General features: G+C 52.8%; 5 protein-coding genes across 5 annotated transcripts; 1 reads left to right on the top strand and 4 right to left on the bottom strand.

Moving 5' to 3' along the window:
* Positions 1-2,374: 2,374 nt before the first annotated feature.
* On the bottom strand, positions 2,375-4,102 carry G6M90_00g059870 (uncharacterized protein; the record flags this gene model as incomplete). Its single annotated transcript, XM_014689070.1, has 2 exons — positions 2,375-3,755; positions 3,828-4,102. 2 exons carry the CDS (start codon positions 4,100-4,102, stop codon positions 2,375-2,377), a joined length of 1,656 nt encoding a protein of 551 aa, XP_014544556.1.
* Positions 4,103-5,879: 1,777 nt separating this feature from the next.
* On the bottom strand, positions 5,880-7,476 carry G6M90_00g059860 (uncharacterized protein; the record flags this gene model as incomplete). Its single annotated transcript, XM_014689069.1, has 2 exons — positions 5,880-7,354; positions 7,425-7,476. 2 exons carry the CDS (start codon positions 7,474-7,476, stop codon positions 5,880-5,882), a joined length of 1,527 nt encoding a protein of 508 aa, XP_014544555.1.
* A 636-nt stretch (positions 7,477-8,112) lies between these two features.
* DLD1_1 (D-lactate dehydrogenase) lies at positions 8,113-10,231 on the bottom strand (the record flags this gene model as incomplete). The annotated part of the gene is made up of 5 exons (XM_066130687.1): positions 8,113-8,205; positions 8,262-8,342; positions 8,414-8,508; positions 8,567-9,838; positions 9,919-10,231. 5 exons carry the CDS (start codon positions 10,229-10,231, stop codon positions 8,113-8,115), a joined length of 1,854 nt encoding a protein of 617 aa, XP_065986916.1.
* An 869-nt stretch (positions 10,232-11,100) lies between these two features.
* G6M90_00g059840 (uncharacterized protein) lies at positions 11,101-13,342 on the bottom strand (the record flags this gene model as incomplete). Its single annotated transcript, XM_014689067.1, has 2 exons — positions 11,101-12,922; positions 13,227-13,342. The coding sequence occupies 2 exons, from the start codon at positions 13,340-13,342 to the stop codon at positions 11,101-11,103; spliced, it is 1,938 nt and encodes a 645-aa protein (XP_014544553.1).
* Positions 13,343-14,143: 801 nt separating this feature from the next.
* ACTT3 (Enoyl-CoA hydratase ACTT3) lies at positions 14,144-15,046 on the top strand (the record flags this gene model as incomplete). The annotated part of the gene is made up of 1 exon (XM_014689066.1): positions 14,144-15,046. One exon carries the CDS (start codon positions 14,144-14,146, stop codon positions 15,044-15,046), a length of 903 nt encoding a protein of 300 aa, XP_014544552.1.
* Between the last annotated feature and the right edge of the window lie 186 nt (positions 15,047-15,232).

Raw genomic sequence — 15,232 nt, 5'->3', positions numbered from 1 at the left:
TCAACTATACGGCAACAAGACACCAGATGTGGACTTCTATGAACCGACAGCAAGTCAGCAATCGTAAGAGACAGGTCGGGGAGCTGGGGTGGATGAGAAAAAGGCATGGTCTCTTTGACTTGGAATGGGCAAATGGATGACTACATAAAGTAAAGTATGTAGTAACTACAGAGGGGAGGCGGAAACTAGCGGGAACAAGCCGGTGAACATGGAAGGCGCCAGACCTTTTGCTGTACGTACCTAAGTACTAGATATTGACTCGACAAGGATGTCCTGTACTTACACAAGTAGGATCAATGACGGGATGAAAACGGAACGGACACGGGACGAATACGACGACGTCATGGAAGAACGGGAATGTCTGAGGCGTTTGGTTTTATATTTCGAGATGCTCTGGGATGGCAGCAATAGCCGTGCCGTCTCGGATGTACGAGCATTGCATCAACCGGCACATAAAACCATGACTAGCGGCGAGCACTCCAGCGCATGCCTGAGTGGTTACCAGGCGACACGATGGCCCAGTGCCTAATTGACATTTGAAAGTTGGGGCCTCGTCCGGCCAATCCAATGCCATTGATGACTGGCGGCTGGACGGCGCGGGCGCGCGCAGGCCTTTCGTCCGTCTGGTTCGAGGTGCCTACCAATTGGGCTTGAGGGGCCGACTGGTTTCAATGTTCCACTTGGCTGGATCCATCAGACCCAATGTGTCGCGGCCAGTTCGTGGACAGGCCACAGTGCGCGCCATTAGTAAGCGTTCAATGATGGCTGCATCTCGGCGCAACGAAAGTTCATACAATGGCACGGGCTTAAGGCGGAGACTGTCGTCAAGGTGAGACCTGGCAGAGACTCATCGTCAGCCGGCAAAGCATTACGGTCTACGGAGTACAATATACGGAACAGTACATACTTGCATCGTTGGCACCGTAAGATGAAGGGAGGGATGACAAGCACTGGACCGTAAAAGGTGGGGTTCCCTAATGTTGCCCACCTGCCTGATCAATTGACAGTTTCATCTGCAAGAGCTACTTGCTTGCTATGTAATTATACGGGGCGGCGTGCAACTAAGCAGTGTGCGATTTCAAGGGCACTGAGGTGTCCATGGGCCTGATATTACAATATTGTATATCCATCTGCATACAGAAGAAGATTTCTCGACAGTCTGGTATTAACAGCATCAGAAATCGTGGGTGTCATCATGTATACCGGACATCACGCCAGACGCCCATCAAACCATCAATCAGGGACCACCATGTCATCTCCAGCCCTACCCGATAAATAACCAACTATACCACCGTTCTACTCTAATAATTCTCTGTGCTCATTCCTACATCTCCGTCTTCCAGGCTCCAATCCGCAGTCCCCACCAACCCTCAAGTCGCAAGGAAATACTCCGTACGACGACTCCGTACTCCGTACCCATCTATGCAAATGGATGAATTTCAGTCTGTCCAAAACGTCAAGTGCTTACGCGCCTTGCAGCAGCTGTCGCGTATATTTAAAATGTTGTTTCTTTTGCCATCGGATTTTGCTCGGAGTAACGCGAGCTTCGGCATTCGGGCTCTTGTCGTGTCCTGGACTCCTGGCCACCAAGGGATCGTCGCCTTGAAGAATGATTGCGGCTGAGGGCCCATTTGCCATGTGGGATGTGCCGACGCCCGCTAAAGAGATTATGCACCTGGACGTTCCGCATTGAACAAAAAAAAAGTGACACAGACTCGTACAAGGCCACGGGTGTTGTGTCTTGGGTCCCCTTGCCTGGGTCGAGGCTATAAAGATTCGCGCCAATGGATAATCAGCGCTGATCAGTACAAATATTGCCTGCAAACGCCCACTATTATCAAAGTATCAATGATTTGATCCGATCACCATGGGGGCGACGGTGGATTTTGAGCCCATCGTGAACTCTGTGGAGAGATGTACAATGTGATACGTACAATACATCACCAGAGCCTCAAATGCACCAAGGCGAGGCGTGTGTGAGACTGACTAGTACTACGTACTGAGTCTTTGCATGTATTAATGAAGATTCTATTAACCAGGATCTGGGTGCTTGGAGTCTATGCCTCTTGGCATCATGGGCCGACGGGAAATGCTGACAAAAGCGAAAAGGCGAAGCCTTCAAGCCACTGGGCAACACGCAATGCAGACGGCAAGCCCAGATTTTCATCGGACCACAAGTTCATGCATTTCCTTGGCGGTCTGGCTGCAGAAGCCCCTGATCCTCTTTTTTTGTCTTCTTTCGACATGCGTGTGTTGAGTACTAGGTACGTTAGAATCGACCTTCAACGACAGACACCACGAGCCAAATTCGGATACATACAAAACGCAGCAAGCAAATTAACATCATCAGCTAATCACAATAAATACAGTTCCTTCAATACCCCGGCACAACCGTAGCTTTCACATACAACCCCTCCACAGCCTTCACCGTGACCAACTGCTCAAACACCATGTTTTCCTCATCCATCAACCTCGAGTCCTTCAACTCAAATCTAAACCGCCCAACCCACGCAGCCAGCAAGCATGCAAACTCAGACTTGGCAAACGCCTGCCCAATACAGCTCCTCGGCCCATGCAAGAACGTCAACAGGGCATAATTGCTGCTTGCTCCGCCCAGCGAGGCCCTTTTGACCGAGTGCTCGCCCCCGTCGTTGACTGATAACCACCGTTCCGGGTTGAACTCGCCAGCGTCGGCGCCCCAAAGCGCGGTATCGACATTGGTGCCCCATGCCGCGAGGATGAGCCGCGTGCCCTTGTGGATGCGGCGGTCCAGCACGCTGGTATCGCAGACGGCGTCGCGGAAGGTTTGCGGCACGGGGCTGTACATTCGCAGCACTTCGTTACACACGGCGTTGAGGTAGGGCAGCTTGTCAATGTCCGCGCTGGTAATGTCTGTCTCTTCATCGACAGACGGCAAGTTGGCGCGGATCTCGTCACGGAGACGGCTCTGGATGTCGGGAAACCGACACAGGGCATATATCGCCCACGTCAGCGCCGACCCGGTCGTTTCATGCCCGGCGCCCAGGAACGTCATCATTTGGTCGACGAGCTCGTCCTCCGAAAATACACCGCTCCTCAGAGCTATGGACACGATATCCACGTCGTTGAGCTGGCCCTTTTCGAGCTTCTGCTTCTTGGCCTGGATGACGTCCCGGCAAACATCGCGGATCATGTTGGATGACCGCTGGACCTGCCGCAGTCTCGGAAACGGCACGTTGAGAAACGGCTTCACAGGCACAAACAAGCCCGCAAAGTCGGCCAATATCATGAGGATCCTATCGGTCTTGGAGGGATGCGAAAGCGTCATATACGTCTCCACCAACTCGTTGTGGTCGTCGTGAATGGCGTCAAAGTCCCTCCCCAGCCCAGCGGTCCCAATGACGTCCAGCGTACACCTCGACGCCCAGGCCCCTGCCTCCATGTTCAAGACGCCCAGGCCATCGCACTCGGCCGTCATGACCCGTACGACCTCTCGCGACTTTTGCCAGAAGAGCGGGTACAGGTCCTTGATGTGGCGGAACGCAAACGCGGGCATCAGGTTGCGGCGCTGGAGCTTGTGCGCGTCCCCCTCGGCGAGGACCAGGGCGTGCCCGATGACGGGGCCCAGGGTGTCGCGGAGGAACTGGGGTTTGGCAAACTCGTAGCTTTTGGCGACGAGGATTTCCGACAGCGCCTGCGGCGACGTGACGAGAAGCATTTCGCGGTTGAATGCCCAGCGAATGTGGATGAAGCCGTCGTTGGGGATCGACGCGATCCTGACACAGGTTAGATGGCCATGGCCGCGGGCTCATCAAGAGATGGACGGGATGGGGACACTGCGTACTCACCATTTTCTTGCGGTTGTTCCCAGGCCTTCTTTTACCATCTGTCTCGTGTGCCCAAAGAGATAATCGCCGCCGGGGGGCTTGGGCAAGTGACGATACGGCGACAAGAAAAAGGGATATATGAACAAGCTGTAGATGGAGTAGATGACCATCTGGATGCCAAAAACGACGGCAAATGCCCCAATAGCCAGTTTCCTAGTCCATTCCTGTTGTTGCGTTATGAAGAGGAGTGTGCCGGCGGCTGCAACGGCCGTGAACAACGGTAGCGGAACTGCCATTACAGCAGGCTCCTTTTGCACAGCCCTTTTTTTTCGGTTTAAATACTTGTATAGTTTAGAAAGGGAACGAGCTGAACGGTTTATCGAAAATGCACACGTCCTACAGTTCAAGCGAGGAGGGTGGCGGCAGTATTTATTATGATCAAGGCATCGGCTCGAGCTCACGAACATCCCGATTTGCTTTCAAATTCACACCCGAAAAAAACGGGAATTTAGGCAGCGCATGACGTGTTGGCTTCGTAAACGAAAGTCGCTTTGTTGTTTTGTCGCACGCCGCGGTACACGCCGCGACGGTCCGGAGCCGGACTGCACATCCAGCCTATGGCTCCGTGTCCGATATCATTGCCTCCCCGTACGGGCGAGGCTGAGTGTGTGCCTCAACTCCAAGCTTGTGACTGGGCATGCGTTTCATGATTGTAATGGGAGTAGCAAAGTGTTTCTGTGCAGAAGCTGGCTTTTCTCTACAGACACACCCGTGATGGCTTCGCGCTAGTGCTGCTCACATCACCAACAATGAGCATTTTTTCGAGAGCTGCTGGGCATCTAGAACTATCTCTGATGTCGGTGCCTTGTATACTTGCGGCCTGAAATTGTGACCTAGTGTCGGCATGCTGACGAGAATTCTGACACCTATGTAGACGAGTGCCAACTGGCCATCCATCGGTCTCGACGAGATCGGACGCAAGGTCAATGTCCAGTAGGAAAAATCGTAGGCCACGCCCTTGATCCGGAATAAGTGAGGTATCAAACTTGCGTTTTCGTAGCTCCAGAATCAAGACGATACACCATATAACCAACCATCTACGGCGCTACTCAACGCGTTGCCCATCCTCCTTTCCCCTCTCACGACAACGCAATGAATGCCTCCCATCACATCACGCCGGGCTCCAACCCCTGGAGGGCTCTTCAAGTTGGGCCTTGAACAAGATGAAATGCAAGACAAGTTGGCGCAGAGTTGCAAGCCCTTGTACAATCTCGCTTTGACACTACACGTCGAGGCAACCACCTGGCTTCAGAAACGCCTCCCCTACACGATGGTCACAATACGTCGCATACCAGTGAGGAACGTAGACATGCGTCTAAACGCCGCACAGGAATCGCAGATCCCGGTTATGCTTGCCGGGAAGAAGCCCCTGGAGTGTGAACGACCAGCTAGAAAATAAGGCTGACCCAAGTATACGAGCATAGCAAAGGACATGAAATACACCGGAGCATGCGTATATCGGAATATGTGTTAGCCACTGGTCTTTGCAATGAACCTTCTACCAGCCGCCGAGGTGAAGCAGCATTCGTCCCCTCACGGCCAATGGAAACCCCATCCTCAACAAATTCTGTCCGCTTTATCCACGACCAGCCCGTGTGTAGATGCGCAAAAACGAACCATGATCTACTTACACAACTCGGGCAAACGCGTCATATGCCACGAACGCACTGGCGCAAGACACACTGCGGTCAAGATGCTTCCCGGCCCCTTGTTACTCGAACGAACACACCCCTCCTCATCGTGACTGGCTGATGACGGCCACATTCAGATCTTGTATTCTCGATTCTCGTTCCAGCACGCTCCAGCTTGTTCATGGCTGCAAGGGCGCCAGCGTCCGTGTGTCTGACTCAGGCGCTGGATAGGCTGAGCGTCCTCGTCAGGAAGACTGTTCCTCCGACTAGTGTAACCCAAGTGGTGAGTATAGTTGAATGCCTCAGTTTGACATGTGAAAGCAGCAGTTTCGTCTCCACACGACCTAGACGTCCCAAAAAAAAATCTATAGATTACTTGACATTAAAATATCGTCACGGTATTGACATAATCGTTCCTCAACACCTCAAACACCAGACCCGGAAACCCATACAATGTCGTCGTCGAATCCCCGTTTGCCTCTGCCCTCTTCGCACCACTCTCTTCCCAACCTCCCAAAAACTCGCAGCTGCTCCCCGGGCTATCGCCCCATCCACGGTTCAGTACCATTCCCCTCTGTCCTTGTGGCACTTTTCCTAGCGAGTATGCACCCTCCCATTTAGAGTTCATGCCTTCTTCGACGTATTTGAACTGCGTTTCGGACGTGACATCGTCAAGGTACGCTATTTCCCAGCGGCAGCGACGGTGGCGGTTGAATTCGTAGGACCCAGGCACGTTGCCGTGGAGGACAACCTTGGTGGCGACAAGACGGTCAGGGTGGTGATGTTTGATTGGGTTTTCTGCTGGGTCTTCGCTGGTGTCGTCTGCGGGGGGTACAGCTGATGGCTGGGTTGGTAGGGAGAGGAGGATGTCAAAGCCAAGATAGAAGTAGTTGTAGAAACACTCTTCCAAAGGATTGCTTGCTGTTTGTTCGTCGATGGCTTCGTCGTTGTCTGAATCGTCTGAACCGGTATTCATGGATGATTGGTCTGTATCGGTGAGATCATCAGGGCGGCCGATGTCAGATGAACTTGGCCGACCACGGGAGCTGCTCGCCGCCCGCATCTTGTGAATCACCATCTTTTGATCGTTCTTCCGGTAAATCGCATTCGGCGGACCCAGTTCCATCACCAGCTCCTGAGGCGTCGTTTCCCCTAGCTGAATCCGAAAGGCATTATTCGTCCACTTCCGAAACAAATCCAACTTTCCACCACCATGTATCCGAATCAGCGACACCTCGTCCGGGTACACATCTTTTGTCTTTGGTAGCACAGAAGTTTGTTTAACACTAGGCAGTATCTCTGTCCACAGCGTCTGTCGCGCCTCAGCCCAGGATGTCCCACTGAATACGGCCATCGAAGTAGCAACCTGGCTCGACGAAGCGGACAACAGCGTGACCACATCCTTATCCGGTGAGTAGGCCGATTTCGCCAGTGAAAAATTAAAAGCCACTCCCGGATAGGACAGGACATAAGTGCCGTCTTCCTGCCCGCTAGATGGGGGGATAAACTCGCCGGCATAGGTCGGGCCCAGCAGCCGATGGTAAATGTGCCTAAAGGTCGGCCCTAGCGGCGACTCCCCTGGGACGGGCGATCCGGGAGCTGAAGTTCCATTCGTCGTATGCTTCAACAAATCCCTGTCCTTGAATGTGATGTGAATTTTTGTAAAGTCCACCACCTCAATCAGTCGCAGCCGCTGTTCGGGCCCATCGAAGCGCAGCCGGAGTCCATTCTGCGGAAGGACAACGCACACAGGTTCAGTGACGGGTCTATCTGGCGAGTGGAGGACTTCGAGTCTCGGGAAACGCTGCGGCTCGGCTTTGAGGCGTGTCAGGACATCATGTAGCGATGCGCCAAGGACTATATTGCGCGGACACGTCGTGTTAGTGACCGGGCAAACTGCAAGTGCTATCTGTTTACGGATACCTACTCAGAAAGCCTAGCGCCCTGCCTGGGTATAGCTGCGCCGTGAAAAGCGACATCCCGTGTGCTTAACAAGGAAGCAAAGCCTCCCTGGGGCGTGGAGGAAGCTTACGCGAGCAGTGGGAGCAAGATTGGATTGGTATCGGGTTGGTGATGGAAGGAGGGCAGACAGCAAAGGGAACGTCGCAGAGCAACTCCAGTCCCGGCGTCGATTTTGAGATGAGGCAAAGGTGATTGTGAGGACAGTCCGAAATCGATGAGTTTACGAAGAGATGAGTATAGTCAGAGCATCAGCAAGTCGCGGGTCCAAGTCACGAGCCGGAGCTGGAGGCGTTGGTGCGGCCTGAATGGCCTGAAGGTGCCATGTGATGCGCTATGGGGAGTGGAGGGGCACCTAAGCATGACGCGGGGCACCAGGTTCTTGACTGCATGTGGCAGTTAGGTATCCACCCTGCGAACCAAGGTCGGCGGCAGTGGGCATCTCTCCAGAGCTGACTAAGCAGCCGGCATGTATGTCCAATATATCTCAAACGTGGTCATCATTGTTTGTAAAATGCCCACTCAACACTCAACAACGCTGTATACAAACACCTCAAGTCGAGTCCAGGAATGGTACAAGAGCGTTAGTACCCCTCGCCCGAATTTGCAAGAAAACACGGCATAGACTATTTGTACAAAGGGCAACCTTGTGCCTCTCACCACTCCTCAACCTCTCCCTTTTTGGGCCTCTGCATGCGAACAATCTTGTCGCAGTTCAGCAAGCACAGGGGGTCAAACGCCTTCTTGATCTATAGACGCAAAGTTAGCAAAAATACCATATGCATACAGGACTATATGTACGTGCCTGTCTCATAGCATCGACTGTCGACTCGCCAAGCTCATGTGGGAGGTAATCTCTCTTAACCAACCCAACGCCATGTTCACCCTGCCGGAGAAAAACAAAATCATTCCATTAGCATCACTGTCACTGGCAATACCGCATGCTTTTAGACTTACAGTCACAGTTCCTTCCATCTCAATGGCACGCTTGACCATCTTGTGGACAACCGCCTCGGCCTTGCTTCGCTGAGGCTCGCTGTACGTCAGGATTGCTTGGGGTCCCAGTCAGCACGGCAACTCGCAAAATTTTTCAACCAGGCGCGCACTCACTGTGGAAGTTTCCATCGCCGACGTGTCCGACAATCGAGGCCGTCAGACCACTCTTACGGATATTCTCCTTTGTCTCCTCAATCAGCTGCGGCAGCCGGCTCATAGGCACGGCAACATCCCCAGTCCAGACTCTGTCACCTTCTTTCATCACAGACATGGTGCTCCAGAGGGCTTCCTTTCGGGCACTCCACAGCTCATCCTGCTCCTCTTGGCTTCTGGCAAACTCAAATGTCTTGCTGCCAGCCTGTCTAGCCAAGCTCTGAACTTGAGAAATTTGCTCCTTCACGCCAGCTGGGGTGCCTGAAAATTTGAAGAACAGCGTGGGAGCCTCGGTCCACGAACGCGACGTCATACCGGCAGAGTTGATAAACTTCATCTGGTTGTCGTCTAGGATCTCAACAGCAGCGATCGGAACACCCGCACCAACAACCTTGCTGACACAGGTAGCAGCGTCGTGGATGGATGGGAAAGTGCAGACAGCCACGTTGGTAGACGCCGGCTTCACGGCGACCTTGAGCGTAGCTTCGGTGATAAGACCAAGAGTGCCCTCAGATCCGATGAATAACTTGGTAAGGTCGTAGCCCGCGGAGCTTTTTCGCGGCCGTTGTCTAGTCTTGATAATGGTGCCATCGGCCATGACGACAGTTAGACTGAGCACCCACTCGCGCATCGTGCCGTATCTGTAAGCATTTGTACCGCTGCATCCAGTGCCAACCATGCCGCCAATCATGGCGCCTGGGCCCGGATCAGGCGGAAAGAAAAGGTTATCCTTGGCGAGATCGTCATTCAATGACTCCCATCCAACGGCTGGTTGAACAACCACATCCAAGTCATCCCTATGGAGTGCAAGGACCTTGTTCATTCTGCCAAAGTTGATGGAGATGCCCCTTCTTGTCTGCGTGTAGTGGCCCTCCAAGCTCGTGCCGCCGCTGTAGCCGACAACGGGAATGCGTCGCTGGTGGCAGACCTTCATTATCTCTGAAACCTCCTCGGTGCTGCTAGGATACACCACACAAAAGGGTTTCTCGTCCGGCTTTGGTTGGTGGGTAGACCATGCGGAGGAGGCGTGGTGCTCGATGTCCGTCTCGAGAGTACTGACATGCTCCTTGCCAACAATCTTGACAAAGTCTGCCCAGGCGGCCTGCATGTTTTCGAGCTTCGTATTATGCCTGGGGTCTTGGACCTTGGAAAGCGGGAGGGTCGAGGTGGGTTCGGCTTCGCGAGGCCAGAATGTGCCCATGTAATATGCGATACCTATACTAGAAAGGAACACTGGATAGGGTTAGTTCAATCTGCCATGCCAAAGACCAGAGGCTCATCGTCGCGTTCCAACTTATCCCGCCACCACTCACAGAAGGTAATCATCCAGTTCCTTGAGGGGTCTTTCATGTTTCTCCATCGTTCATACTGCTCTCTCTGCTCTCGCTCGCGTCTCAATCGTGCTCCAATGCTTCCCATTACCTGGCCCTGGAACGACCTCCCCAGCTTCATCTCATTCCCTTGCCTTGGAGGCTTAGGCTTTTCGGGTTCAATGTCTGTTGAATAGCATCGTCTCATAGCATGCGGAGCGAGCCCTCGTGGGATGTGAACCGCCAACAGCCTACCAAAGGCATAGCTCCGCAGGGTCGTCGTCGAGGGCATCGCCCGGAGTCGTAGTTGCGCCATTGCAGAATGTCTCCAGCACCGCTGTCTTCGCAATGCCTAAGACACCCACGAAACTAGCTGCGCCCTCCGTCTACGGCCACGGTTGTCGCCTCGGGAACACAGTGTTTTTGAGCGCTTGGTGGTTGAGAGTTCTATTTCAATGGACTTCGACCACCAAAGCTTTGGAGCTCACCGGAAATTTGTCTGGCCGCTAGTGGCGCTCCCCACACTTCAGATGTCCAAGATGTTCCGCACCCAATCTTGACGTTCCATCCGCACCGCGGGTTGTCATGGGGTCGACATTGCCGAATGAGGTGCATGGCCACAGCGTCAAGATTTACATCACAAGTGTCTGGTACGCTGTCGGGAGATTTACCACTACAATTGGCTGGCAGTTGTCGCCGCTTGAGACGGCATATTCTCCTAGCTATTACTGCCCTCGCTGCGTGCACATGCATAAATGTACGTGCACGTAGATGAACATACATATGAGTAAGTACTGGGCAAGCCGAGGACCGCCCTGCCCAATGTCTGCACGCGGTTGGCCAAAAATCCTTGGCTGGTCTCTTTTACACTCGATACTTGTTCTTTGACCTTGAGCCTTCTCAGTATTGTGCAAGGCTCCGTCATCTACTGAATTCCATGCAGAACCAAAACCATGTCTAAGCCACGGAGGTAGATACTCGATTCTTTCGTTTGAATTCGTTACACATATAAATATGTCCAATAAAATTAATAGCCATGCCCGTCGCGGTTGCGGACTGGACTCCCAAACACCATTCTAAAGAAGACGAAACCTGAATCGCCAAACAGTATACGCCAAACGAAATCGCTAAAATTAGATAGCATCATCATCAGCCGAGGCTGGTTGTCTTCTCGAACACCCATTTTCAAGATGTCTCCCACACTAGCTGCACATTGAACGTTGGCGCCGTGCCTTGCAAGTGCGCCAAGTACGCGCTTAGTTCTTGATCCTGTTCGATCTGAAGTGGTAATTCACCGCCCTTGCCATCCTTTAGCACGCCTTCCACGCGGAGGCATGCCGTCCCTGGGAATTTAGCTACAGCCACTTGTCGGAGTTCCTGTACGGAGTGCGAAGTGAGTGTGGCTATCCAGAGATTTGAGTTGGAAATGTAGCTTGATGATGACGGGTGAAGGCGTAGAAAAATAGCACATGCTATAGATGGAGGCTGCACCTGTGGAAAAACCGGTGCAGACGTAGCCGGCGGTGCAAATTGCGGCTGTACGTAAGATTGGTTCATGAAAGCGGCTTGAGTGCTGGGCTCGAGCAGCAACGATGAGCTCATCTGTGGTTCAAGTCCTATTCCTGGCGGCATCGGCGATGACCCAAGCACTCGGGACGGCTGAGGTAATCCATCTTGGGAATCTGAAAGATTAGATGTCTGTGATTGCAGGGATATCGGCAAATGCCCGCCAATACTGCTGCTTGCAGGGCTAAATGCCATGTGCGAAGTGTGGGATACTTCCGACATGGTATCAAAGTTAGCATTTGCCATGCCCTCCGCCAGATCCACCGGGTCGTTTGACGGAGAACTACGCGAATGTCCAGTCTTGGAGGTTTTTGACGCTTGTTCAGCCTGCGACGACCCGGTTGAACTGATTGGCAAGTGCTGGCGGTGATGCTTCCTCATGTCTTTGCGGCCCCTTTCATCTCGTAACCTCTTCATGATATCTTTAGCTAGGACTTCTAAAGCACGAGCCTGCTCCTGCTTTTCGTCACCGTTTGTCCTTATACTTATCATTATCCGCTCTACCAATGCTGACTTATCTCCCCACCTCCTCTTCAAGTCTTCCCACTGTTGCGGTGTGGCATCTGATTTGCATGTAAAGCCAGAATCAGCAAGCACTTGGTAAAAAGCCGTCCGCATATCGCGCGACTCTTCTGGATTAATACCGAGAACGTTTTTCGCCTCTGCGAGAGTCATCCTCGTTTCCATAGTTCGCATTCGCTTGGTAACATCCGTACATATGACATCTAGAGCAAGCTGTCGGTCCTCAGGGTTCTCTTTATTCGACCAAAGTAAGCTATAGACCTGGGGCATTTGACGAACTAGTTGGCCTTTGGCTGCTTCCCATTTCTCAGCACCAGCCGTCGTTTTCTTGGAAATCTTCTCCTCTTGGCATATTTGTTGAAATTGTGTTCTCAGAGCACGGTATATGGACACATCTAGGTCCAGAATGTCTCGAGCCTCGTCAAGCGTCATCTCCGAAGGAAAGCGATTTAGTGAGCCAGGTTCACTCCCAGTGGCAGATTGCCTTGCTCTCCGCCGTTTCCTTCTTGAGCTCCTCGCAGACGCATGCCTGTCACGGTCCGAATCCTGCTGGGTATCAGAACCAGTGACAGACAAAACATTCCTAGGAGGTGCGGGCGAGCTTCGATCCGTCATGGGTACAGACGAGCTGCGCAACTCTTCTCCCTCTGTCTGGTCGCCGTCATCCCCAAAAGGGGCTTTGCCTTTGTCGCCGTTGGGTACTCTCAATAGCCACCGGTTCCGAGTTCGTACTCTGACAAGTTCCCTAGGCTTGATGTCAAAGCCATCTTCCTCGTTCAAAATCCGCAGCATTTCCCTCTGGGCCAAGTTTCTTTCCCAGAGCTCCTTGATGCGGCTTACCAAACGGTCATTCTTATACGCGGGCCGTTGCTTTGGCGGAAAGTTCCAACGGCGGAATTGCGTCTGGAATGCTCGCTTGCTAGAAAACTGTGTAAGTTGCAGTTCACCGTACAACAGGACAGAGTAAGCGGGATGGGGAGCAGTTCAACAGCAACAATACACTAAGCCCACCAAGCATGTTGTGAGCGTGGAGCCGGCCAAGCTGGATCAGGATGCGTCTACCCCATTCACACCATGGCCGGATAGTGCGGGCAAATTGGTAATAGTATTGTATGTGTGTGCAGACGCACTTGGCAGCCAGTAGAATAGAATCCCAGCGGGCGCCAGCGGTACGATAGGACCGTGGTGCTGTGGTGTCATGGTGCCATGTGTGAGTGACTCACCTCGGTGTGAACTTGTGAACAGTCTTCATATGGTCCATAATGTCCTCAAGGGACCTGCCCTCGTCGATATACAGCCGATAACATGTCTGCTGATGCGCGTCCCAGTCATATACCATATTATGGACAAGAGCAGCCGTGACATGACTTCACGCCTGGGCATCGCAGGGACGAACACGGGCAGCTAGCTGGGCGAGCAAGTGAGCGGGTAACACGCTGCAGTGGAGCTGAGCTGGAGCTGTTGCGTGGTGATGGGCAGGGATGTGAATGTGTTGGTGGGTTCGTCGTTCCAATCGTGTTGAAGGATGAAGGCTTGCTTAGTCATCGCCACCTGTCAAGGGCAAAGAGGGCAGAGCTTCTGCCAGGCACAGCCAGCTGACCAGGCTGCCAGGGAAGGAGTCCAGCGGAGGGCCCACATCTGGCACGAGGTTCTGCTCCGCAACTTCCTCCGCAAACATGGCACCCTCAGTTACCCCGGATGTCCATTCGGAGATTCAATGTTGCACCTCCATCGTCCAGTATTTGTCTTGTGGCATATTCAACATGTCGAAAACGGCTTTGAACAAACAATCCTCTTCGTGTTAACTATAAGTATGATTATGGTGTCACACAAAAAAAGGGCATGGCCACGGCACGTATTTCCGACATGTGTGTTTACTCCCTACATGCTGCGTGATAACGGCCTCCACAAAATGAACCTCGGTACCCGGCTGTTGAAACCCGGATATAAACCACCGCCAAACATTAACTTATCTCGACCAAGGCTTTGACTGCCCTTACCACACGTATATTAAATACACACTAACACCATATTCCCCGCCGCCGACGATCCTGATAGATTGCTTCCAAACTTCATACTCTTTCACACAAATCCCACACTGTCAACTCCAAAACTCCCGTCTCCAAATCACACCCCAAAAATGGCATCACTACCAGAATCCTACGAAAAGCTCAGCTTCCCAACCCTCCTCATCTCCCATCACCCGCCATCCTCGCCCTCTCCAACCCCAATCATCATCGTCAAACTCCACCGTCCGTCGCACCGCAATGGCTTCACAGACATCATGGCCGACAATCTCGTCACCGTCTTCAACACCCTCTCCCTCGACCCCCGTGTCAAAGCCATCATCCTCACCTCCTCCGACACTCAAAACAAGATGTTTTGCGCCGGAATGGACTTCTCCTCGCCTCAGGGCGTCTCGACCACCGCTGAGCTTCACCGTGACGGAGGCGGCCGCATCTCCGTCGCCATGTACAGATGCAACAAGCCCGTCATCGCGGCCATCAACGGCCACGCCGTCGGCGTCGGCATCACCATGACCCTCCCCGCCAACATCCGCATTGCTAGTTCCGAAGCCAGGATCGGTTTCGTCTTTGGCAGAAGGGGCTTCTGTCTCGAAGCCTGCAGCAGCTTCTTCCTGCCGAGACTGATTGGGACGTCCAAGGCGCTGCATTTGACAACTACAGGTGCCGTCTACCCAGCCAACCATAAGCTCTTCGACGGACTGTTCAGTGAGGTTGTCCCCCCCGAGGAGGTTTTTCCCACGGCGTTGAAGATCGCCGAGGATATCAGCGTGAATGTGAGCAATGTCTCGTCGAGGGTGATGAAGGATATGATTTACAGAACGACAAGCTCCCCAGAGGAAGCGCATCTGCTGGAGAGCAGGTTGTTTCACGGGTTGTTTAGGGGCAAGGATGCCAAAGAGGGTGTTGAAAGCTTCATGCAGAAGAGGCAGCCTGACTTTAAGGGCACCATGGAGGATGGTTTGCCGCATTATCCGTGGTGGACGCCCGTTGATGTCAAGCCGCCTGCTAAACTATAGCTGGTACACTATGAAGAGATAAGAGAATTCAGTCCGTTTTGCCTGTCAAGTCTCGAAATCGCAATACAAGGTGGTTCTTTGGGATCGTCGTTAAGCCTGTCCATCATATCCTTTGAGTAGACATTGCAATCAAATCGATTAAAATAAAAGTGCCGAGTGGCTAGGTCTCAAATAATTTAATTTCTC

Source organism: Metarhizium brunneum, chromosome 3 (genome assembly GCF_013426205.1).
Source record: "Metarhizium brunneum chromosome 3, complete sequence".
NCBI classification, from domain to species: Eukaryota; Fungi; Ascomycota; class Sordariomycetes; order Hypocreales; family Clavicipitaceae; genus Metarhizium; species Metarhizium brunneum.
The sequence above is the reverse complement of the archived record's forward strand: the minus strand, read 5'-3'. Positions and strand labels throughout refer to the sequence as shown.